This window comes from Frieseomelitta varia, unplaced genomic scaffold (genome assembly GCF_011392965.1).
Source record: "Frieseomelitta varia isolate USP_RPSP 00005682 unplaced genomic scaffold, Fvar_1.2 scaffold_135, whole genome shotgun sequence".
NCBI lineage: Eukaryota > Metazoa > Arthropoda > Insecta > Hymenoptera > Apidae > Frieseomelitta > Frieseomelitta varia.
Window position 1 is genome coordinate 725,805 of NW_025109028.1, and position 27,515 is coordinate 753,319.

At 36.5% G+C, this 27,515-nt stretch overlaps 1 protein-coding gene across 3 annotated transcripts in view; it reads right to left on the reverse strand.

The window, feature by feature from the left end:
- LOC122530812 (tyrosine-protein kinase Btk29A) overlaps nt 1-27,515 on the reverse strand; it is a 253,356-nt gene that overhangs the window by 124,329 nt on the left and 101,512 nt on the right. Inside the window, exon 1 of one of the 3 annotated variants that reach the window (XM_043658153.1) lies at nt 18,029-19,041. The exons of the other annotated variants lie outside the window; for them this stretch is intronic. Coding sequence (XP_043514088.1) covers nt 18,029-18,098 — 70 coding nt within the window. The 5' untranslated portion in view covers nt 18,099-19,041. Of the gene's footprint in view, nt 1-18,028; nt 19,042-27,515 lie in introns of those variants that run through there. 3 annotated transcript variants of the gene reach the window in all.

Sequence of the window (27,515 nt, forward strand, 5' to 3'; positions counted from 1 at the left end):
GTTAAAGTGTAATTAAGATCGTCGATCTCCGTAGGAGCAGGTCCTCAGCCTCGATACGAAGAAATCAATCCTCCGTTGTATCTTTATTGCAAGAAAGTCGACAAGAATGGTCGACATTATCCGCGGCTGCCATAAAGTCTCCAATATCGTCGTCTCTCCTTCCCTCTTAGCCGGCGAGATCCTCGTTGCTCTATCGCCGACGTATATACATTCACGTATATACGTACATTCAGACCAGCGTTCGTAAATTAAAGGCGCGGCAATTTAAGAAGTTCGACGGCGGCGGTGATCCAACGGAACGATAAGCCGCGTCTCGAAGGGAAAAGTAGCTGAATTATCCCGATATACCAATTGAGACGGGCGGTGGCTGCACGACGTGGATAAATCACGGCGCTCCCCTTATCAAAAACCACTAAATCCTCGCAGCAACAGCAGCAGCAGCAGCAGCGATACTTTAAATCCGATCGCAGTTTACGCGCGCCCGGGAATAACGGCGCTCGCTTCCAGACTAAAGCTCAAGTTCGTCCAACCACCTACTAGCTAACGCGCGCGCCCGATTATTTTCGAGTTCCTCGTGAATTATTCCACGAGGACACTCGCCTCGGGAGGAGCTATCGCGACTCGGTTTGCCGATCGATCGAACGGGGAGGGAGAGGAGAAGATTCTTCGCCTGGAAGTTGGTGGACAAAATCCCTCTTTGTCCACGGGAACGCGGACAAATGCGGCGACGTTTGAAAAAACGTGGAGTCTCGTTGGGATGCGGTTGGAACTGTGTCAAGAAGAGGAAGGAGAGTATCGAGTAAATGATTTAATAAAGTATAAAGAGATTCGGATGTGCTGCCCCGGTTGCTGACCGACTTAATAACCGCACGTAATAAAGGAACGGTCTGTTAACTTGAAATTATACGAGTTAACCGTAAATAACGTTGTTTTCTGACACTGTGCAAAATTTCATTTCATTTAAGAGTTGATACAGTTTCAATCTGTAATATAATTTAGCAGTAAGCTAAGTGTCAATATATTTAACTGGGATATAGATTTATTACGTTGCAACAAGTTAAGAATATTGTCATTAGATGGCAATGTTTATTAAATTTGAAAAATACGACGATTATTTATGGGTACTCTTAATTCGTGCATGCGAGTCAGCCACAGAAAGTCTATACACGTTTGTCAAATTTTTAATATTCGAGGAAGGGGGGAAAGGATTTTGAAGATTTTACAAACACGAATTTATTTGTCGGCTGAAGTTGCGCGGTTTCAACAAGATAAATTATCATTTGCTTTTGTTGTTGGTATTATTATTACAATTGTAATCAGAACAGACAGATGTAAGAAACATCGTAATCTTAATTAACAAATTAATTAGAAAAGCAAGATCAAATAACCAATGCTGCCGCACGTATTCCAGCAGTAGAATCACCCTGTTCTCGTCAGACGCGCGAGATAATAAGTAACTGAAGTAATACATCGAATTAAAATTGGCCTCGAGTTAAAATTAATACATTTGAAAGATTGAAATAAATGATTTTAAAAGATACAAGACTGTTTCAAAATTAACTCGTTTAAATTTAATCATTGTTGTACCATAATTTAATAGCACAAAATAATAAGAAGTCAACGGGGACCCAAAATTAATATACGACGTGTTTTAAAATTTACTTAAAAAAGTCAACTTTAAACTAAAGACTTGGAAACTGAAATAACAAATAAGGGACAGTGGGAGCAATTTTTTAAACTCAAAATTAACTGACTCGTTTAAATTTAATCACTGCTGTATCATAATTTATTAGAGCAAAATAATAAGAAGTCAACGGGGACCCAAAATTAATATACGACGTGTTTTAAAATTTACTTAAAAAAGTCAATTTTAAATTAAAGACTTGGAAACTGAAATAACAAATACGGGACAATGGGAGCAACTTTTTAAACTCAAAATTAACTGACTCGTTTAAATTTAATCACTGCTGTATTATAATTTATTAGAGCAAAATAATAAGAAGTTAACGGGGACCCAAAATTAATATACGACGTGTTTTAAAATTTACTTTAAAAAGTCAATTTTAAATTAAAGACTTGGAATAACAAATAAGGGACAGTAGGAGAAACTTTTTCGAAATTGCAGGTAAAAAATTCCAGAGTTCGAAATGGCGTTTATCTACGCAGTCGATTCCGAAAGTCTGGGTGCATTAGCCGAGCGATCCAATTAAACGAAAACCGGAAGTTGGAAGGTCTACCGACGTCTGGTAGATGCTAATCTCGCGAAAAAATGGAAATTGGCCGGTGCCATTACCCTAACCGTGCCACTTTGTTCGAATTAAACTTCGACTGATATCTTTAAGTGCACCTTCCACAGCTTTGAACAATCTCGCCCACTCAGATACAACCAATGGCAATCAACCGAGTGATCCATCGATCTAAAACATTATTTTGAAATTAGAAGTTGTATAGATAAAAACATGTTGTTCTGACTCGATGAAGACCGTTTGTTTTTCATAGAATGATACTCTGAATTTTATGAAATTTCTTAAATTTCTTAAAAATTTATTAATCTTCCAACGAGTAAAAAAAAAAAAGAAATTATGCTAATTTACCATTGACGCCCAAAAACATTATCATTCAAGGAATAATTTCTCAAATTTCTCATTTATTCGCATTAAATCTGCGATCAAAAAGTCAGAAGAAAAATTTATACTAATTCATCACAAAATACGTTCAAAGAATAATTATTAAATTTCCAAAAAGAGTAGTCTATTCGAATGAAACTCATTTCCAACGAAAAATGAGTGGACGAACCAATATATAAGACTCTCGGATAAAAAAAAAAAAAACGGGAAATAAGAAAATTGTGACAATTCTCAAAGTTGGGACGTGAATGAGTTGGCTCGTCGAATTCCTGAAATTCCCATACGTAACGGGGGATTGTCGTTTAGAGGAGAGATTAGCGCAGGCAGAGAACGACAGGGAAAGGAGGAAAAATGGATTTACAGCTGCGAGTAGTTGCGCGGCCGATAGAGGAAAGCGGGTTACACCGCTTTTTACGGGGCTTTTCCATTTGCGGTCGCCGCGGTTGCGGATCAGTCCCCATTGGGAACGGCGTATCGTCCGGTTAACTTCCCCTAGGCCAATTGGATATTCGAATATGTCCGTGTATTTACGAACGATCCATGAAAATCGAGTCGCAGCGATATCGCTACTCGCCTCGAGCTTTGTGAAAGGAACCATGATATTTGGACGTGATACACGATCCAGAGAAGGTCGGCTCGATGGCTGCTATGATTTGTGCGAATGACTGGAGACTACATTATATACGGAAGAATGTTTGAACGCTTATCAAAGAACATTTATACACGTGAGTACTGCGTACGCGTTAAACACTTTGAAATTTTTGCGTTTGCGGGAAACGTAGAGTTGCAAAAATCCACGGAAGTAAGATGGACGTTGCAATATTTAGCAATAATAAAATAATCTTTGCTTCAGCTTTGTCTTGAACCGCCGAAATTTTACTAAGGCGTAAAGTTCCCATCAGAGATCATTAAAGTAAAAAAGTAGAAAATATGTATTTTTTCATATAAACCCATTTAAATGAAGATACATGTATCTATAAAATTTCAAGAAAAGAAGGAAAAGAAAAATTATAAATATGAACGTGACAGAAATTTACAATTTATTTGCCGCTACTGTACTTTACATTAATCGAAATTTTCTATTTTTTTCAGCTGAACAAAACACGATTACGAAGAATCGTTCGAGACTGTCATCGTCAAAATGAGTGAGTGAATTCATCTTGTATTATAGAAAGATATACTGCACATTGTTACTTGATCCGTTCGTGATGTATTGTCATGTTATTATTACGTTATCAGTATATTTATTGCATTGGTAATTTAATATTGCTACATTGATAGAACAGACTCTCACAAAAAACGGGATTTTTGTTCGAGTACACGATACAAAAGTGTGAGAGAAGTTGGGGAGAAAGAGGCGAAGACGAACGTTCGATCACGATCAAAGAAGCGAAATTCCGTGAGGGGAATTCCTCGAGTGCCTCGGTGGAAACTGTAATTGGGATAAAGAGCTCGCTATACCGTGTCTGAAATCAATTGACCGCTCAAGATCGTTCCCCCACCACTCTGAGCAACTACTGACAGTTAAGACGGAGTGGGGGAAACTCTAAGTTCCGAAGCTTAGCCTTCGCGTAGCTGACATCGGGTCACTGTTGACCCAGTACTTGAGTGTAACGAAAAAGCAAAATATTTCAAAGAAAGATATTTCTGGAAATTCGGGCTGAAGCATTATATAAAACTAATATAGAAAAATGAGCTGACGACTTTGAAAACGGACACCTAACGTTGCAAAAACGTATTACAGTGGCCATTGAAGCTAAAGGGCAGGAAACTCAACTGACAAAAGCAATCATCGCCGACTGAATGGCAAAAATGATCCAGATGCTATATATGTACAGGCAATGATAAGAAATATGGTGCCAAATGTGCCAAATGTTTACGATTTATATGCAAAGAACATGCAGTAAAACACAATAACGTGTTGTATGTACGCAGTGCACGTAAATAAAAAATGTGTTTAAAAAATTTTACATTTTTTAAACAAACTCCTCTCCTCCCCATATTACAAACATCGTTGGATAACATCCTGTACCAAAGAGTTAGGTGCAAAGCAAGTATAGTAAAAATTCAGCTTCAGGGTCAGAAGTGACCCGGCGACACTCATTTACGTGGGATTTGTTCTCTTTCGTGGCTTTCGCTGGTCTGGATTAATTTCACGCGTAACACGGTTAAAACTGTTTAAAGAGATACTCGAAATTAATTAATTTCGATTAAAAATTGATTAGATTGAACAAATATTCGAATGTTCAATCATTTCGCAATTTTTTTGGGTGAAATGTCTCGCATGTTTCTTTATTACAGCGAAACTTCTCGGAACAGAGAAAAATCTCGTGGCGGATAATAAATGAAAAGCAGCGTTGTTTTTAACAACAGTCGTGCTTATTTTCCTTGCCAAAGTATCTAGCTAGTTTTTCTGCTGTATGGAGAAAAAGGATCGTTTGGAATGAGTCAGAACTATAAAGAACCAAGGAATTAGTTGTCGAAAAATTCCACGTGTCGTGTACAATCGTTTCCAAAAACAACGTGTCCTTCTTTCAATCGGAACGTTTGTCCTAACAAATAAGACACGTATCGCGATGGAAAATTAATTGTTCACACGTGTGCGAAAGCCCTGGTAGGTTGCTTGAGAATTTCATAGGGGAAAAATGGCGTGAAATCTCGCGAGGCAAAAGTTTTTGGATTCGAGCGATCCGTCAAAGGTACAAGGTAATGTTCGTTGCTTAAGAAAAGAAATTACTCCCGGAATACGAAAACGTTTTGCCCGGAAACACAGTTTTCCTCGGACGATGCGTATTGTTGACAATCGACAGGCGGAGGGGGGGGGGGGGGGGGGGGGAGAAAAAAAAAGGAAGAAAGGAAGGAAGAAAGAGAAGCAAGCAACTTTGACGCAAACAACTTTTTACCGGGATATCAAGGCGAAGAAGTAGTTCAAGATGAAAGCAAATGGAACACCGCGGCCCAGTGGTTTCATATGAAACTTCTCGAGCGGGCAACTTTCATCTGATCGATGTAACAAAGAAAAAAAAAAAAAAAGAAAAAACGTATCATTTGAACGACTCGAATCGTTAACTTGCAACGAGATCTCTCGTTCACGTAAATAGACCCAATATTGAAAGTATACGAAGCTACGAAGTATAGTTGATTTACTCAGTGATTGCCTGTTCTACGAGTAGTATGCATATAAATCGCGAGCGTTTAGGCTTGAATACGTTCGAAGGCATGTGTGCCTTCGTTGATGCGTTATACGCGTAGAAAAAAAAAACGTTGCCGACAAGTAGCATTGATTTCAAGATAGAAGATAGTAATTAAAAAGAAAAATACGAAAGAAAATGTTGTAGATAATAATTATTAAAATTAATATCGAAGAAGATCGCTAATTCGATATAAAACAACGAGAAAGAGCAAGAACCCTCGTTCCGAAGACAACTTTACGTCTTTTTCGACAAATTCGCAAAGAAATTCACGAGAAGGCCCTAGCTTTAGTGTATTTTCAATATTTCTCACGACCAAATTAATCGAAAAGATTAATCAAACACATAATACACGCGCAACACGATACGACGAGATATCGAATTTTAAAATTCTTTCACACGCGCGAAAGAAGCACGAAACGTCTAATCTCTCCACCATATATCAATTTCCAACAAAAGAAAGTCAAAAGTGCAATTAAACACGCAACGGTCGTGAATAAAAGTTTCAAGCGCAGCGCTCCCCGCTTCTGCGGAGGTCGCGTTAAACGGAACCAGAAGTATTCACCCGATAGAATCGGTCGCTACGGTATCGTTGAAAGCCAAAATTTTCGGACTAGCCGGTCCGCTCTCGCGTTCAAAAACACGCGTTCCGACCGAAGTCGGAGCAAAGTGCGGGCGAGAGCTTCGGGGTCGACAGAAATTCCGACGTTTTTGTTTGCGAGGCGTGATCAGGCGAGCCGAGGGAGATCGAATCGACAGCAGAGAGAGAGAGAGAGAGAGAGATTGAGAGAGAAAAAGCGTGCTGCTCTTAAAGGGGAATCCGGTTCGAATCGAAATGCTGGTCGACCGATCGACAGAGGCAGTTTCCGCGGGAAACGCTGAATTCGGCTAAATTCCGACGTTCGGATCGCAACGACGCTGCTATTTTTCCGGGCTGCGCGCCGCCGATCGATGTCGTCTTTCCAATGGCGAACGAACCTCCCCCAGGGGGGTGAATGGGGGAACGAGAGCCCCGGCAAATTGGCAGCCACCTACGTATCTACATATATTATGTGTACACTTGAAAAATTGAACGGCGCTATTGACTCGGCGGACCACGTCGCGCCGTTTCCGCCTCTGAAAACAGAGAGAATCGAATCCGAAACAGACCGGAGAGAAGAGAGGAAAAAATATCGCTTCAAATTGGCCCGCGGGTCTCCCCCACCATCAGACCGGATTACGGGATTTTGACGACGTTTTTGACGAACTTTTTCTTTTTGAGATTCGCGACGACTGTTTAATTGAAGGGAGTTAACACGATGTTAACGTGACGTTACGTTTCGATGTGTTGGAAGGAATAAGGTAATGGCTTACTTTTTAAAAAGTGGGCCTCTTTTTTTTAGAAAGAGTTATTGCATCTTAAATACGACCGACATCTGAAAAATGTATTTGCGAAAGTAGACACGTGTAAATTTGTAACGTTACGGGCAGAAAATTAGAAAATAATCATAGACTACAAAACGGAGGTATAACGAGACGATAACATCTCGTTAAAAAATGTAACCATTATCTCTAAATATATGAGCATGCTGTATTCCAAAAAAAAAAAAAAAACATTTTTGGTGAAACTAAAATGATAAATTGTTTTGAATTTAAAGCAGAAAATTTTTGAGATCAGTGATTAATCTTATTTTTCGAATGAAAACGAACGATTAATATGATATGATATGATACAATAATAAGATACTGTGTACCGTTTAAAAAAAAAAAACAATGTGAATAAAATTGACATTTGATAACTCACATATCTCGTATAATATGAGATCAAACAATCTCATCCGGAAACTATAGTACTCTAGTACTATAATTTGCTGAGTAACGCAATATCTGTGAAAATTACGCCATGTCGTATGTTTTCTGTTAGAAGACCGAAACTAATAGAAGTAACTATCATTAGCCAGCGCAAGATTCGCAGCATGCATCTCCTCTGAAACAGTTTTAATTGGATGTCACAACAACGTAATTTATTTCTGGCTAGATATTTATAATCACCAAGGTATTACATGCACACAGCGTTGCGTATTTTCACGAAAAACATCGATAACCTCGACCATCGTACGCGCTTCGCTACAAAATATTTTCTTAACGTACCTTACAACGTCAAAATATCCGAGCCAATCGCTCGTTTATTGAACAAGTCACGATATTCGAATGGAATTATCTCATCTCCACCTTCATCAGCGCTTATGAAGTTTCGAAAATATACTCGCACGAGTTTCAATTCGTACGTACAGCACGAATATTTCACAATTTTACGTTTTCCTGTTCTCTTCGCAATAATCGAAGAAGCCTCTTTTTATTAAAAGCATCAAGGACTGATTTATACTCGAACAATGAGCGCTCGGGAACAATCGATATCCGTTGCCGATCGTTTCGTATGGCGCGCTATTCGATTCCTACGTCACTGCGGACGAACATGGTGTGTCCGGCGAGCATCCGGCGAGCATACTACACGGGCTAATTACCAAGTTCGCGTTACCAAAACGATGCCGTGCGGTTGCGTTACACTGCCGGCTGGTAGCCTTTTTCGACCAGCGTATTAAGGAAAAAAAATAAAAAAATAAAAATAAAAAAAATACTGAAAGAGAACGAGAGAGGCAGGCCTCGACGTTTACACGGCGAAACAATTTTCACCGGCCACGTTCCATTTACTCGCGTGCCCTCGCGCGGAATATTTCTATGCAGGATGGTCCAGGCAACTGGAACAAGTCGTGCCTCTTCTCTGATTGCAATTAAAAGAAGAAGAGGAAAAAAAGAGAGTATTAGCGAAACAAGGAGAATGATTCGAAAGAGCGCTACATTTTCAAGATTAGCTACACACGTCTCTATCGTGCAATCATGGAATCATGAACCGCCTTAAATGGTCATTGTTAAAAGAAAAAGCTGAATAAGATGAAAGAAAGTTATTGTTAAAAGAAAAAGATTTAAAATAAATTTTAAATGATTTAAAATAAATGTTATACAGGGCGTCTCAGAAACGACACGGCACAACCGAGTCGGAGATAATTTTACAGAGTGAAAATTTGTCCACCGAAGCCTTCGTTTTCGAGAAAAAAATTAAGTTTGAAAAATTCTCAAGTGTGCTCTAGGTTTAACTAGCAGCTGTCGAGTATCCTTAAATTCGCTGTAAAATGAAACAATTTTTTTCAAAACGAAAAATAATTAGAAAATTAAAAAAAGATGTGAATTATATTATAGATATCAGTATTTTCTCGTGATAATTATTAATTCCAACAGTTATCAAAAATAAAGTATTATCGAGTATTACCATCAAATTCGTTGGTAAGATGAAACAATTTCTCCAAGAAGAGAAACAGTGGAAAAATTAAGAGAAGATAATTAATTCAAAATGTGAATTATATTATAGATATCAGTATTTTCTCGTGATAATTATTAATTCCAACACTTATCAAAAATAAAATATTATCGAGTATTACTCTCAAATTCGTTGGTAAGATGAAACAATTTCTCCAAAAAGAGAAACAGTGGAAAAATTAAGAGAAGACAATTAATTTAAAATGTGAATTATATTATAGATATCAGTATTTTCTCGTGATAATTATTAATTCCAACAGTTATCAAAAATAAAATATTATCGAGTATTACTCTCAAATTCGTTGGTAAGATGAAACAATTTCTCCAAGAAGAGAAACAGTGGAAAAATTAAGAGAAGACAATTAATTCAAAATGTGAATTATATTATAGATATCAGTATTTTCTCGTGATAATTATTAATTCCAACAGTTATCAAAAATAAAATATTATCNAAATTAAGAGAAGACAATTAATTCAAAATGTGAATTATATTATAGATATCAGTATTTTCTCGTGATAATTATTAATTCCAAGTTATCAAAAATAAAATATTATCAAGTACTCTCGAATTCGTTGGTAAGATGAAACAATTTCTCCAAAAAGAGAAACAGTGGAAAAATTATGAGAAGATAATTATATTATAAGTCATATTTTGAATTAATTATATTACATTATAAGCAGATATCAGGATCTCTTCGTGAGAATTATCAATTCCAGGTCAAACTGGCAGCTATCAAAAAACTAAAGCAAGTCCCTTGAGATTCTTCTCTTTTGATGTGAAATCAAAGACAAATCAAAAACAATTTCGTTCGCTAGCTGGCGGTGAAACACCGGCAAGTTGCAGGTTGCTGCATTAGATAGATATCCGTGTCCAGGAAGCTCTTGAAGCGAATAAGGAACGCCTATCACGCGACATCAGCGTCGTCGAACTCGGATATTCAATAAGGAAGCCAGCGTGATTCGTAATGCCACGCTCTCCGGTTGAACGTGTCGCGAATAACGCGCACGCTCGCCTACGATCTTGTACATACATAGCAAAGGCGAGTATCATCATCTTAAAAACTGCGAGTGAAACGAACCGGCTTCCGGACAGCATTCGAGATTTCATTTCTCGTCCCTCTCTCGTTCGTGAAATATCAAATTGAAAAACGGATTCTTTTTTAATTCAGAGGGAGGGAGAGAGAGAGAGAGAGAGAGAGATAGAGAGTGAGAGAAATTTTTCATAATCGCGAGGTTATACTTATAAGCGCGACGAAGAGATATATCCCGGGTTGGAAACGAGATTTCCCTCTGAAATTCTCGCCATCTCGTTTGAAAAGAGAAAGTACTCCATGGGCGATTAATTAGCTGAGTTTTCGCTGGTATTTATATTCTAATGTGTCGTCAGAGATAAAACGTAAAACCTTCGGTTCGATGAAACACGCTCTGATTGTAAATAGGAGATGAGCTTTCTTCGTTTGCATTATTCAACGATTTTCATTTCGCGTTAATAAATTAATTTGTTGTTGAATCTCGCTGGCAGTTAGCGGATGTAATCACTTTCTCGAAAAAAAAAAAAAAAAGAAAAAACGAATTTGCAAGCGCACATTCAAAATTCATGTTTCCCGACGAGAAATCATTCCTGACAAAAGGAACATCTCGCAACGTTCCGTGCGATTTTGCAATTGTTGTAATTGCAATTTTCATAAATGCAACGAAACGCGCGTTGAAACACACGTTCTTCGACGTTCTTCTGGCGCGTGATCGTGAAACATAGAAAAAAATGTAAAATTTATATTTTCTGACACGTACGACACACGTCGTTTTCGCGTAACGTGCTCGACAATGACAACTGATAGCAATTTTCTTTTTTCACGTTTTTCCTTTTTTTCATTTCCATCTGGTCGGAGGAGAATGAGAGAGAGAGAGAGCGCACGGCGCAGTGTATTTAATAACGGTCTGTGCCATTCACGAATAAAAGCAAAAGACCGGTTTCATAATTGTAGATCGTGGCAGCGACCGGTAATAAAATTATCCACGCTAATGGGTAGTGGATTACGACTAACCGTGGGTCAGGTTCGCAATTGTATCCGTGGATTAGCTAGCATTCGCGTTCGAATAAAATTGTTCCGTTCCCTTGGTCTCGTTATTCACTCACGCGCAGAGATCGCGTACGAGTGAATTCTCATAATTTTTTGGGGCGAATTTTCTGGACAATCTTCGAATAAACTAAACAGTCGACGATCTTTGCTTTATTATTTTATTTCATTGGAAAATATTCGGTTTTAATTAAAAAAAATCCAAACTGCAGGCACTTTACTTTTGATATAATATGAATTTAATATATTTGAATATATATATGAATTTATTTGAATATATATATGAATTTGAATATATATGAATTTAATATATTTTACGCGTGAACGCATTCGGTGGATTCTTGTAATTTTTTTTTCTTTTTCTTTTTTAACTTTTAGACAAACTCCGAATAAATTAAAGAGTGATATACCGGAACGAAACGATCTTTGCTTCATTATTTTATTTTATTAGAAACTGTATTTAGATTAGAACTGTGTTTAATTCATGGATGTAATTAAAAAAAATTCAAAATACAAACGCTTTATTATGTGTTACGCGTGAACGCAGTCAATGAGTTTTCCGTAACATTTTACACGAGCTTCGAACAAATTAAAAATTGATATACCGGAACAAAACAATTTTTGCTTTATTATTTTATTTTGCTAGAAACTATGCTTAATTCATGGGCTTAATAAAAAGTTCAAAATACAGGCTATTATATTTTACGAATATATGAATATATATTTCGCGCATGAACGCGTGCAGCGGCAGTTCTCGGAATTTTAAATGAGCTCGGAATAAGTTAAAAAAAAAAAAGAAAAAAGTGACATAATAGGATAGAAAGATTTTTACCTTACCATTTCATTTTTTATTCGAAACTGCGCTTGACTCAAAAGTTTAATTTAAAAAATCTAAAAATACAGTCTGCTGTATATTTCGCGAACGGAGGAACATATTTTACGCACGAAGGATTCTCCGTAAGCTCGGAATAAATTAAAAAGATGATATAAATACCAACTAGATGTGAAACTACATTTTCACTGCTCGGCTGTTTTATTTCGTTATCGTAGAAATAATTTAGAGAAAGGATAAACGTATTCGTTTCGCATCACTGGTGGTATAATACAACGGCGAAATTTAACGTGTCTGAATTGTTTTCAAGCAATAACGTAAAAGCCTACGCGGAAGAATTCTTTTGAAAGTATAACACCACGCCGAAGATTTCCATTGAAAACACAGTAAATATGTTACTGCGCAGTAGAATTCCTTTGAAAGTCACGTAGTGCCACGTAATAGAATTCCTTTGAAAATGTGGTGCTTGAATTCTTTCGGAGGTGTATGTCTGCGCGAAGATACTCCATTGAATGTGTAGTAGTGCATATTTGAATTTCTTTGAAAATATAATAGTATATATATAATTTAACAATACATACATATATATATATATATATATATGTATGTATGTATTGTATTATATATATAGTGTGTTTATATTAACAATATTATATATATATAGAGTTGTTAAATTATATATATAGTATTGTATTTTCAAAGAGATTCAAATATGCACTATTATATAGTAATATTATATATGTAATATTACAAAAACTTAAAAATACTAAGTATTAATATCAGAATTCCGCTTAAAAATTCCATTAGTGTCAAGTGTGTTTATACTGAAATTTTTCGGAAAAATATAGCAAATGTAGTATTGTATTTTCAAAGAGATTCAACTACTATGTAGTAATTTTATATATATAATATAATTATAAATATATATATATATAATATTACAAGGATATTACAAAAATTCAAAAATACTAAATACAGTATATTAAATAGAGTATTATACACTTATACAATATTAATACTGTATACTAAATACAGTATTAATATCAGAATTCTACTTAAAAATTCCATTAGTGCCAAGTGTGTTTATACGAAAATTTTTCGGAAGAATATGGCGTTAGCATTTCTGTGAAAGTTACAGCTGCAAAAGAAATTATTGCAAAGCTATAGTGGATAGAATTTATGATGGAATTTCACTGAAAGTTCATTGTCAGTGCTATATACTTCAATTCTTTCGTAACCGTAAGATTACCCGGAGAAATCCCCTCGATAGCGTAGTACTCCGTGACGGAATTCCTTTGAAACTGTAACGCTATGTAATCAAATTTCTCCGAAAGGATACTAATACATAATGACATTCCAAGATGTAACAGAAACTCCCACAAAAAAAAAAAACTTTACACGATCTTTACACTATCTTTACACGAGTCTATCCCCTCATGAAAAAGTGAAAAATTTCCGTTCATTTTTTGAAAAGCTCGAAATACAGACACTTTTAGTGTATTTTACACACGGAGAGACGTAATGATATGTTTACACAATTCTTTTCCTCTAAAAACACTCGAGATTACGCATGTAATCGAAAGTGTCAAAAATATTCTGCCACACACAAACGTAGTAACATTTCAACGAGATACACCCTCGAATCACACAAAGAGACGTGATGATGTTTTTAACAAAGCTCTTTTCCCTCTAAAAAGAAGAAAAAGACAAAAAAAAAAAAAAGAAAATACTCGAGAAATGCACAAATCACTCGTTTAATCCAAAAATACGCTGTACCACGCTCCGCGCATAACAAATGCATTACGAGGCAATGATTCGACGAAACACACGTCCTTCCACACGATGGAACATGTTGCTCGCGGATGCGGAAGAGGAAGCTCGCAAGGAGATATGACACTGGCGAGAGCCTCCATCCGAGAGTCTTCTCGTTAACAAATAAACAGACGTCGCGAGTAAAAAGAATACGCGATCAAAGAGGATCGAACGTCTGCAGAGATACTGCCGGAACTTCCGGCTCTGATCCCTCAAACGGATATTACTGCCGTTCTCTGTCGCTCGGGACGGGACGCCGCCATTGAAACCGACGCGTCGCGTCGATTCGAGGGAGAAAAGGACAGTTGAGGAACAAAACGAGAAGAAAAACGGGAGAAAGGGAGAAAAGGAAAAGGAAAAAAAAAAGAAGGAAAGGAAGAAAATCGCCATGGAGGAGAAGAACACGACTGTGCCGTTGGCTTGGAATCACGTCCGGCCGTGAGAGGGGAAAACAGAGGGAATAAAGTTGGTTACCTTTGGGATAAAAGTTGCCGAAATTGAACGAGGACCGGGATAAAATCCGGCGAATGGATCCGTTCGACTTTTTTTCTTTTTTTACAGGAAATCTGGGCGAGTGGTGATAGGTATAAAAGAATGAATGTGCGAAGATTAAGGGAAATTAGGGGATCGAGATGGGGAAGGAAAATTACGTGATTGAGATAATGGACGAGGCGAGCATGAAAGTTGCACCACTCTGGGAATATTGTTACATTTAAATGTAACAAGGCTGATGTATTCAATGAAATATAATATCGGGTAATCCTACGAGTTCGTTCCGCTTTTTATAATACTTATTTTGTGGTAAAAATTTGAAATATAGCTATGAGTGATATATGAAAATAGAATCATCCCCTTTTTGTTCTTAGCAAACACATCGCGTCGTCGCTGTAAAATTTCTTTTGCTTTCCATTAAAATGTTTTACATCAAACGGTTCTAATTACGAGCGATAATATCTTACAAGAAAAATTATGTAGAACCAAAGATCCTTTCTCAATGTTGAGCCTCGCATTCAAGGAACAAAAGCAATTTGCACGACATCGGGGAAATCACGATCGAAATCGACGCAGGAAATCTGACAACGATGAACAGATGACAAGCATGTTCCATCATCAAGAATAATGATACGATCGAGGCAGTCTGTGGTACTATTGTTGTCCATCCAGGGTACAATATGGCCGTCGGAACAAACGTTCGTGCACAATAGTCGCGAGATTGATGAATTTGTTTAGTATTTAGTAAGAAATCACTTTCGTCTATTAATTTATTAATTTCTCAGAGACACAGCGCAGACTGCAATATAAATGTGTAAATCTTAGCGAAAAGTCAGAATAATCAATTTCTGAGAATATAACAACAGATTGTAAGAAATCTCTCGGTTTCTGTCTCTCCCGAAATTGTAGATAATATTAATAATATTAATAAATAAATTGTAGATAATATTGGATGCGAGAAGCACTTTAGTGTGGAGATTCAATTATTCAAAAATCTTTTTAAACAACTTGTTAAAATTTGAAAGTTTTTAAAACGTTTTATATTTTGCACTTTTGCTTTAAAATTTTACATTTTTTAAAAGTAAAGTTATTGCAAGATTCTGCAATATTTAAAAATTCTATATTTCTACGAGCGAATTCACACAATCTGAATTATGTATTAATACAGGATACCAACATGCATGCCGCGAATATTTACACATTTTTGCGAATTTTAAAAGTGAAAAAGAATCAATGAAATTCCAAATATGGAATACCCAAAGTGGAACTACTTTTCGTAATATTTAACGGACGAAACGAATCACGAATTTTCTATTGATCTTCTAATTACAAAATATAGGTTAAGAAATATTATATCTTCTAATTAGTCAAAAGTACAAAAATACAATTAGTCTACCAATATGCATTTTACTCAAAAAAGAAAAAAAAAAGGCTTGAACTTTTAGGTTGAGAATATTGGCGATACAATTTTTCTTAATACAAATGAAACGTTGCGAAAAATCAGAATGCCCGAGTGGTGAACTGGGTCGAGTCAACAATGCCGCCTCGTTCCGTTCGCCGATTCCTTCGATATCGATACGAAAATTCCATTCGATATTCCCTAACACCCGGTCGAAGACGTTCCACGGGCGAATTTAGATTCAGCAGATTGCTACGTAGAACGGCGTGCCTCCAATTTCGCGACGAAATCTCCGCCAATTGCTAGAAAAAGGTTTCCGCGACTGCACTTCCGGGCAATTCGCTATCCACGAGGGCCGATTTAGAGCCTTGCAAGTCCCCAGCAACATCGAAAAAGTAACATCGAAAATGCGGGACCCGCATCCGACGGTCTCTCGTCATTTTCACCCGAGTTCCTCTGTTTTCTCGCGAATTTCGGCGAGCTGCTCTCTCGGTGATCGATCGTCACGATGAATTCCGGCATCAGGTTCAACGAGGCGGAAGTCTTTCAGTTTAACACGCTCGCGATCGATAACGCCTAGTTCTTTGCCAGAGTGTCGGTAACGTAGATCTGAGTTATTTTAAAATTGGCGCTCCTGCCAGCCGTGGGGCTTATTACACCGAATGATTGAAAACAATTTTCATTTGTCTGTAGATGAACAAGTATATATAATATAATAATATGAATGTAGTTCATATAACAGTAGTCGAGTTTGCAAAGTGAACGTAATGATACTTGCATGATGAGAAATTGATCACTCGTCGCTCGTCTTTTCATCAAAATTTCCATCTGTATCCTCGTTTCAAATTTTTATTCGGTTACATATTTTCTTTACACGTTGATTATTCAAAAGAAACTCTTACTATGGAAGAAGGAGATCATTTTCTGAATAACGTTCACGCGGATGCGTTTTTTGATTATAAATTAGAATTATCCGAAAGAGGCAAGGATGTTTCGGCATAATTCAGAATAACAAGAACCGATGAAGAGTCTGATAGAGTTCTATCGATATCGTATATCGAGAAGTAATATTTTTTTTCAGGTACTCAGCTGCTACGTTGCTTTCGAAATTAGCGCCGGTCGCGACTGTCTTAATAAATATTAATTCATTTTTAATCGTAGCTGATTAAAAATGGATCGCGTGACGAATATTTCATTTTTAGAGAATACGTTACACCAAAATATGTGACAACAAAATTCACTTTGTATTGAATTGTTTAGTCACTCGTGATATTTTCCCTAGAATATTCGTAACAGCAGAAAGTAGTTGCCTACTGTTCGCAACCGTGTTAAATGAATGACTTGAATGTTTTAAGAATTACTCGTGGCAAGTCGTAACAGTTTCAAATAGTTTCACTCGAAACAAAAATCAAACAAGAACGTTGCACTTTAAATACATTAACCAACTGACATTTCACCTCAAGTGATTTAATCATTTACTTTCTAAAGTACATTCATAACGTGAACGTGTCGTTCGGTATCTTCGTAGCTAACACCGACAACATATCTCTATCGCAATAAATTAAATTACAACATATAACAATAATAATATATCAATTACTGTACAACAATATGTATAACAGTACACGATATATAAATTATATAACAATACGTAAATTAAATTATAATCGATAATATAAAAGAACACACTGTGTGTTTCATATCCAAATGGTTGAAGCAAAATCGAAACGGAAGGTCTCTATTTAGCGCGGGAATTCCACGTAATTCCGACCGAATTCGTCCTCCCCCTCCCCATGATTGTTCATGATTGTTCAAGAATAATCCATCGATAAGCACGCCACCGAAAGAGCAAAACAGAGCATCCGGAGTACCCGCTGTTCCTCCCCCCCCCCTCCCCCCCTCCCCCTCCCGCCCGATTTGCGGAATACCATCTGAAACCCAACAGCCGGGGCAAACAATCGAGAACTGGCGTGGCGCGTCGTCTCCATCGACTGTTCTATAAAGGCATCCACCCACTTACCAAACACCTCGAAGCGTCTGTATCTTAACCAGCCACCGCCCCCATTGCCGCGAAACTGCTCGTCTCGAACAACGGGAACAAAACGGCGCACTGACGCGAGAGACGGAGACAAAAGACAAGAGAAACGAACGCGAGAGAACGGTGTATTAACCCTTTCACCTCCCCGCCCGTCCCGTCATCCCCCGCGAACAGTCGCTTATTCAATAATATCCGGATGACGAACCTGCGAGATTAGTCGCGAAATTCCAAAAGGACCATCGGCAGCCAAAGAGTTTCATCTCGCGCTCCTTCATGCCTGGGGCGTGCTGAAACGAGGACGAGGACGAGGAGGTGGATGATGCCAGGATCCCGTGGCTGCCTCGCGCTGATTCCCGAAATCAGGCATCGGTCGGACGCTCTTCCGTAATCCGCGCGGCATTCACAGAACCGCAATTTCCTGTGAAAAGATCTCGTGAGGCCGCCCTCCTATCCGGCTCGTTGCCGCTTCCTTCCTTCCTTCCTTCCTTCCTGCCTGCCTGCCTGCCTGCTGCTCCTTGCCACTGTCGAGTAATCCAAACGGCAGGGATTCTGGGAATCTCGCGCACCGCCACGACGACGACGACGACGACGACGACGACGACGACGACGACACTTCGCGTATCACTTCGTTCACTTTGCTTTGACTGATCGTCTCGTCTCGTCTCGTCTTGTCGCGTCCTCGAGGCGGATTCATGGGACACGCCGCTGAGGGCGCGCTTCGTCCGAGACGCTGCTGGTTCGGCGATGGATTTTCGTTTGAGATTTCCGTTTCGAGGCCCAAGGGTTTTCGAAGTGGAAGTCGGAAGATGGAATTGGTTAGTTACAGGGAATTGGCGATTTGGATTTTGATTTATACAGCATGGCTGTATCGGCGACAATGGAAAATCGTCGATAATTTAACCCTTTGCATACCTACGTCATGCTGGAGATGGCAATACTCTATTTACTCTAAAACACGTACGTCACGCTGTAGATGGTAACATTAAATAACTGTAAAACGCTAAAACGTGGGGCGACCATCGACATCAGATTTGGAGAATCGACTTGATGGGAAACTACACGTTTTAGTACCTCATGTCCTGAACGAAAAAACAACGATTGCGTGGTCTGTTCAAACAGAAAAGCTAAGGGCGAAAGGAAGACAACAGTTTATTTTTGCGAAACATGCGAAAGACATCCTTTCCTGCACGTTGGAAATTGTTTCAAAAAGTACCACACTTTAAAAGGTCCTAAAAAATTAAATCTTATTATAATAATAATAAATAAAATATATGTAATAATATATAAATATATAATAAATATAAAACACTGAATTCCATCGCTGTAAATTACTTCAGCTCATTTCCCTAAAAATAAATACAAGTTTACACCCAACAACATTGAAAATAAATCGATGTAGTTCAAACTTCGTAAAGAGAGAACAAGAGAATCACTCGGTCTCATTTTTAAGCGTGAAGCTTCTCGACAATTCCGATGATTTCATATTAGGTAGTGGGAAACTGGAGGACTGATTCTCCCTCTCTCGTTTCGAGAGAAATCTTTCTATTTCACGCTTCATAAAGCGAACTTTAATCTGAAGCATCCAAAAATCGAAGTGAACTCCGTATCAGAATCGTAGAAACGAGAGGAACACTCCAAGCGAAATAAACCAGAGAGAGAGAGAGAGAGAGAGAGAGAGAGAGAGAGAGAGACTGAAACCGCGAAAGAATCGAAGCTCGCGACTCGCGGTCGTTGGGAAACGATCACTCGGCAGATCGTAATAATCGGAATCGGCATTAGGATTCGACAGGCTAATGGCTCGGCCGGCGAGATACGAGCTGCAATACGGTTTATTGGCACAAGGGCGAACGGCACGCCGTTCATATCGAGTTTCTGCAACACCGGCGACGATATTTGTAGTCGAGTCAGCTGCGCCCCTCGAATAACTCCTGTCCCCATATGTTCTTCGCGCGCGAGCACGCGCGTCGCCCGTGCGCGCGATGACGAACAATCATTTTAATAGAACTGGTAGGCATATACCGGGCTGGCCAAAAAGTAATTGCGTTTCTTTTTTTTTTTTTTCGTAACAGATGAACATGTTAGAAGAACTTAGTTGTGAACGACGAGTATACTTGTCATGCGAGAAAAGTAATTAACCTCTTGCGCTGGAATGACGTGCCACGCACGTTGAGAATTTTTTTTTTTTTTTTTTGTCCCAAAATTGCAATATTTTCTCAGTTTTAGCTATATTTAGATATTACCCAGGCAGAACAAATAATCAATTTATTAATTCTGAATAATTTCTATCCGGTGATATCATACCGACGAGGTCAAAAGGAAAATCATTGTATACGGTTTGGTCACTCGTTATGGTCCGCAGTCGGTTGCCAGCGCGAGCGGTTAAATCAAACCGTTTGCGAAAAATAAATGAAGTACTTGTAAATCTTTGAATATCTTGAGACTAGACCTTTTCACATCATTTCGAAATATTCCCTTGCTATTAATATTAATTCTTGTTAATTAATATTAATTCATTAATTGAAATAAAATTATTGCTTAAATAACAAGTACCATCGCGAAGAGAATTCCTTTTCTTCTTTTTAAAGAAAGTTGATTAGGATTACTTTTAATTTAGGCGTGTCGCGCTTGTCGTTTAAAAAGTTCGTCAAGAGAGTAATGGTATTTAGATTTCCACCGAGTTTCAACCCGTTACTGATACACTTTTCATAGAACACGGCGGACGTGGCTGGCGGATGTTACCAAGGAACTTGCCCCGAGTAATAAGTTTCCAGTTTTTTTCCAAGTTTTCTTTATACATGACAAAGAACTTGGCCGAGCATGTAACTCGCGGCCATTTTGGAACTTCCACGCGGTAATAAGTTTTTAATTCTCTCAGTGGTTAAAGGCAACAGCCGATGGATTTTCCTTGCAGTGGAAAATTTAAGTTAATACAAATTAAGCGGAATACAAATTTAAAGAGAATTTAATAGAAACTGTGACTGTTTCTGGAATTTTTCAGAATAATGAAAGTCCTCCGACTGGAAAGTTTCAATAAATGTGGATTTATTTAAAAATGAATATTATTCAACAACTTTCGTCTTTTCGATTGTGAAAACACTATTAAACGATTTGAGAAAATTTGATTGCTATCAATTACCACAATTAAGACGAACTAGCAGAGTAAAAAGTTAATACATTATTCAAAATTAATTTACGTAAAGGAAAGTGATTAATTAATATTGCGCATCTTTTGTGCACTTGCATTAGAAAATTTTAAGATGTAAAAATTCGTAGAATGTGCAATTAGTCTCGAAAGTCTACGTACATTTGCAAATTAGGGATATTTAGAGAAAAAGAGGGTCTTGGAATATTTCACAGGTTTGTTGTTCAAAAATTATATAAATTTTGAGAAAATAACAATGTTTCTTTGTTAAGAAAAAGATCTTAAAATCTATTGTACAATTATTATTGATACTGTGAAATATGCAAAGTGCATTCTTGCTACAATAATAAATTTTATTCACTTTACTGTACATGCAATAATTATACTGTAAATTTTTATTTCATACGATCGTGCTACAGATACAAGAAACATTGTCAATATTTTAGAACTGGTCTAATTTTAACAAAAAAAAAAAAAAAAATTAATTCAAATTAAACTCATTCTGTCGTACGTGTTCTATTAGTAGAATTATCCTGTGCTCGTCAGGCAACAGTCACGCGCAAGATCTCAAATGACAGAAAAAATATATAGTGAACAGGAGCTAAAATTTTGTATAAAATTGAAAGATCGAAAGATCTTAAAATCTAATTGTACAATTATTAGTGATACTGTGAAATATGCAAAGTGTATTCTTGCTACAATAATAAATTTTATTCACTTTACTGTACATGCAATAATTATACTGTAAATTTTTATTTCATACGATCGTGCTACAGATACAAGAAACATTGTCAATATTTTAGAACTGGTCTAATTTTAACAAAAAAAAAAAAAAAAATTAATTCAAATTAAACTCATTCTGTCGTACGTGTTCTATTAGTAGAATTATCCTGTGCTCGTCAGACAACAGTCACGCGCAAGATCTCAAATGACAGAAAAAATATATAGTGAACAGGAGCTAAAATTTTGTATAAACTTGAAAGATCGAAAGATCTTAAAATCTAATTGTACAATTATTATTGATACTGTGAAATATGCAAAGTGTATTCTTGCTACAATAATAAATTTTATTCACTTTACTGTACATGCAATAATTATACTGTAAATTTTTATTTCATACGATCGTGCTACAGATACAAGAAACATTGTCAATATTTTAGAACTGGTCTAATTTTAACAAAAAAAAAAAAAAAAATTAATTCAAATTAAACTCATTCTGTCGTACGTGTTCTATTAGTAGAATTATCCTGTGCTCGTCAGACAACAGTCACGCGCAAGATCTCAAATGACAGAAAAAATATATAGTGAACAGGAGCTAAAATTTTGTATAAACTTGAAAGATCGAAAGATCTTAAAATCTAATTGTACAATTATTATTGATATTGTGAAATATGCAAAGTGCATTCTTGCTACAATAATAAATTTTATTCACTTTACTGTACATGCAATAATTATACTATAAATTTTTATTTCATACGATTGTGCTACAAATACAAGAAACATTGTCAATATTTTAGAACTGGTCTAATTTTAACAAAAAAAAAAAATAATAATAATTCAAATTAAATTCATTCTGTCGTACGTGTTCTATTAGTAGAATTATCCTGTGCTCGTCAGGCAACAATCACGCGCAAGATCTCAAATGACGGAAGAAATATAGTGAACAGGAGCTAAAAATTTGTATAAACTTAAAAGATCGAAAGATCTTAAAATCTATTGTATCATCAATTACCATTGATACGTAGATTTTAAGACAGGAAATATTATCAATATCATAAAATTGGTCCACGTATTGAACGTCGACATTTTGATGGAGGATCAGCTTCGAGCGAGATCGACGAGTTACCGAATTCATGAGTGGCTTTTGCGACCGGTGACTGGCGCTGATCCATAGTCAAACCGGTGGTACACGGCGGCTAGAGGAACGGCCGTGGCAACTTCCTGCCGAAGAAACTCCGAATCTATCGAGCGTGTCCTCGACTGGAAGCCCTTAATCTTGGCCAGCGTGCCGGCTAAGTCAACGGAAACTAACGTAGCCCATTACCGGCAGACGTATTATTAACTACTTGCCTGAATACAACGTCGCTCCCAACGTGCATTTGCATAATACGGAAACGCGGATACGTACGGGCGAGCGCGAGCGTTGTCCGCGTGACGCCGCGTCAACAGCCTCGCTGAAGCAAGCAAATAGACCTGGAAACTCATCGCAGAATTCGTGGAGAAAATTTGAAGAATTTTCGGAGGACAAATGTGATCGAGTCGAGATATCGTACTTAGCGTGGATTAACTTGATTGAAACCCTTAATGCTTTATGGTTCTTATTCTCAGTCTTCGGTAACCGAAAGTTAGTTATTCGTATTTTCATTCAATTCAAGTTAAAAATCGGAATTTTCGTATTAAGAGAGAATTTTATTAAACAATGTGTGCACCGTTTTGTTCCACAACTTCTCGCCATCTTTCGGGCAATTTCGACATTCTATGATTCTAAAATCTTCCAGTTTTCTGAGTAAAGATCTTCGTGATCGTAAACTTTGACAGCTCGTCTGCTGTGCTACTCTCTCACAGTGGAATCTCGTTGCATAGTTTCGTCGTATGATAAAGATCGAACGGTATTACTCTCATGAGAAAGAAAAGATCATTGGTCTAAATTTGGGAGAATCATTTGTAGAAATATCTTGAATCAACGAGAAAGATTATGTACGTTCTGAAAGATTTGAGAATATTTTATTTGTCTCTTATTTTTCAAGTAGTTTCAATTTAAAAAAATAATTATAAAAATATTCTAAAGCAATGAGACGAATCATTCATATTTGGAAGAAAATCGTTTCGAAAATATTTTCTTTCAATTATTCATTTATTTAAGTCTTAAAAAATCGTAGAAATATTTTAAACTAATTTCGAAGAATTGTTTTGGAAATATATTTCATTTATTTAAGTCTTAAAAAATCGTAGAAATATTTTAAACCAATTTCGAAGAATTGTTTTGGAAATATATTTCACTGATTTAAGTCCTAAAAAATCATCGTAGAAGTATTTTAAACCACTGAGACAAATCGTCGAACGATTTATATATCGAAGAAAGAATATTTTTGAAATATTATCTTCTAATTATTCACTGATTCAGATCTTCCACTCCTCAAAAAAAAAAAAAAAAAAAAAGAAAAAAAAATCACTGTAGAAATATTCTAAACCAACACAGATTCTCAATGATCGACAATTCCGAAGAATCACGTTGAAGATGCTTTTAAATCACCTGATTTTGACTAGACGAGACGAAATTCCAGGAAATATCACGGACGAAGTAAATAAGATACTACTCAAGTAAGAGATCGTCCCGCTGGCACGATATAAAATTCTCAGTGCAGCAAGGATTGATGATCCGGCAATATGTCCCGTTTCCTCATGAAACACGAGGGCATCGTGTACCACGAGCTACGTTTTCGGAGTAAGCGGTCGCCAAAATGAAACCTGGCCAGAGGTAGAGGCGTCAGGTGCGACGAACCGTTTTCAATAAGTTGCACTCGACGTGCACCCGCCATCGATCCTCCAGATCACCACGTCAGCAAAGAGGATCGTTCCGGTTGCGGATCTTTATGGCAAGCCGCGAGACACGTCGCCTACCAAAGCAGGCTTTAAACGTGATTCCCCAGTGATAATCGAATCGATTCAATATTTTGCAAACACCTTTGTAATAATTTTAATAAGTTTGATTTTTTTTTTTTTTTTTTTTGTTTATTATTTAGAAATCGATCAGAGATTTAATTAAGGGAATTGGAACGTTCAGAGTTCGCACTAAATTTATGGGAATTTTGAAACGTTTAGAATTCAAATAAACTTTGATGATGAATTAATGAATTTGAAGCTTTTCTGAGATAATTTTGACAAATTTGATTTTTCTGATCGGAGATTTATGAGAATAGGAACGTTTAGAATTCAAATTAAATTTATCAATAACCTTTGATGGTGAATTAATTTTAGAAACTTTTCTGTGATAATTTTGACAAGTTTGATTTTTCTGATCGGAGATTTATCACAATAGGAACGTTTAGAATTCAAATTAAATTTATCAATAACCTTTGATGGTGAATTAATTTTAGAAACTTTTCTGTGATAATTTTGACAAGTTTGATTTTTCTGATCGGAGATTTATCACAATAGGAACGTTTAGAATTCAAATTAAATTTATCAATAACCTTTGATGGTGAATTAATTTTAGAAACTTTTCTGTGATAATTTTGACAAGTTTGATTTTTCTGATCGGAGATTTATCACAATAGGAACGTTTAGAATTCAAATTAAATTTATCAATAACCTTTGATGGTGAATTAATTTTAGAAACTTTTCTGTGATAATTTTGACAAGTTTGATTTTTCTGATCGGAGATTTATCAGAATAGGAATGTTTAGGATTCGAATTAAATTTATGACAATTTGGAAACATTCAAAATTCAAAGTAACATTTAAATTTATCAATAGCCATGGATGGTGAATTAATTTTAGAAACTGATTGTATTTAATTTCTGGTTTATTTAATGATCTTCGTTATGTATCAATTTATTTTGAATTTATCGTAAATATCTGAGAACTTTCTCAGTAATTTAAAAGTCTCTCGGGACTCGATATCGAAACGATTCGAGATTTCTAAGAATGGTTTCTGACAATCTTATCCGATAAAGAGAGTGAACTTCCCAAGGGAGAATTTGAGATTTAAATTGCAGTAGCCTTCGACAGAGAATCAATTAAAAATTTCTTGGGATTTCCAAGAAATAATTTTCAAATCAAGATTTGATCCCTCTATGAAACTTGTCAAATTCAAGCGTTACGATAAAAATTGAATACTGCGTTTCTCACTTATATAACAATAGTGAAAGATCGAAAAAACAAACGAAGTACACAATTGTACTCGCAATTTCCTAACCACTTGCACGATTTTTACGAGACAATAAATCAGTAGGAAAATGTCACAATTTCGAAATATCTGCGTTTATGCGTTAATTGAATTACAAGTATAAAATTTATGTATTTACGAGATATGCGTGAAAGCAAACTTTACAGATTCAACAAAATAATACAATTTAAATAATACACTAATACAATTCGAAATCCAACAAGAACTTTATTTAATCAATAATATTACAAGGAGATAGTATAAAATAGTAATAAAATTAATAATTCGAAACAAATAAAATATACAAAATTCCGTGCAACCACAGAAATCCTGATTTAATCAGGATTTTCAAAGATCTAATAGCCGCGAATGATTTGTGATGATTAAAAGTCGTGAACGTAAGTCACGCTCTGCAAGTGTAGCTGACTTCACACCGAAAACGATAAATCACGTTTCACATCGATGGTCTTTCTGATATCTTGCGGATAGCCGCTTTGCTGCAAAATCCAGGGGGAATTTAATACCAATTAAAACAAATGAGAAATTCACGAACGAATAATTTCAACGGGTAATAAAATATTTTCTGAAAATTATCACCATCACGCTGTGGACACACTATTTAACGTAATACCAAACAGAGAAATATCGATCGAATCTCATAAAGTTTCTTCTGTTTAATTCAAATCAGAGAATGAGAAACGAGAAACCTTCACCGAACAATAATAACAGTTTGCTTGAAAATTCGACACGCGACTATTCCCAAACAACTAATATCGTTGGACGAAGTATACGATGACAAAGTATTAAGCGTACGAGTCAATCAAGCCCAAGCTTAATTAATTAATTAATTAAGCCTTAATGAAATAGTAATATTATTTCAAGTTCAAATCTTTTGCCAGTGCCTTTGTTTCTCGTGCCAGCGTTTCGAACGAATGAAGGAACACAAAAAAAGGAATAAATGTTGTTAACTGCACGATCTCACACAACAGTAATCGAGCGCAATGTCGTCCGATAAGCAGCACATCAAACAACACTGCATTCTCTTTGCGTTTTAATTGGAAAACGTATGGCCAGGCGAGGCAACGAGAGAAATAAAAGAAAAACGATAAATTCATTCGGCTGCTTGCTCACCGGATTATCTTCCGGTCGTTTTTAAAGTGAAATTAATTAAAATTAGAGTTCCGTTGAACACGAGAGAATCTTTGTCAAATTCATTACGAGATTCTATTGAAATTTAATCTCCGATAACATCGCGTAATTTGAACATTCGTGTGATTTTGAAAATCAATCGTATTATGAGTAATTATAATATAATTTAGAACAGATAACCCTAAAAAATTTAGATTGATCACTGTTAGAATTACTATCCGATTTTATTTCATCAATCGTTTACACCGTGCACGATTAGTATAAGAGATTAATAAATAAATCCCGATTCGAAATAAAATAAAGGAAAGTAAGTAGAAACGAGAGACTCAACAAACTATACTACAACAAATTACAATTCCTCCACCTCTAAGCAAACAGAAGATACACACAAGATACGCGGAGGATTAAATTGAGATTTCTCGATAAGAGACTCGTATCAGCGAAGAACAATATCTTCCGGTTTCCGCCCCTTCTATTAAGTCTAAAGAGAGATCTAAATTTCGCGATGGCTAAG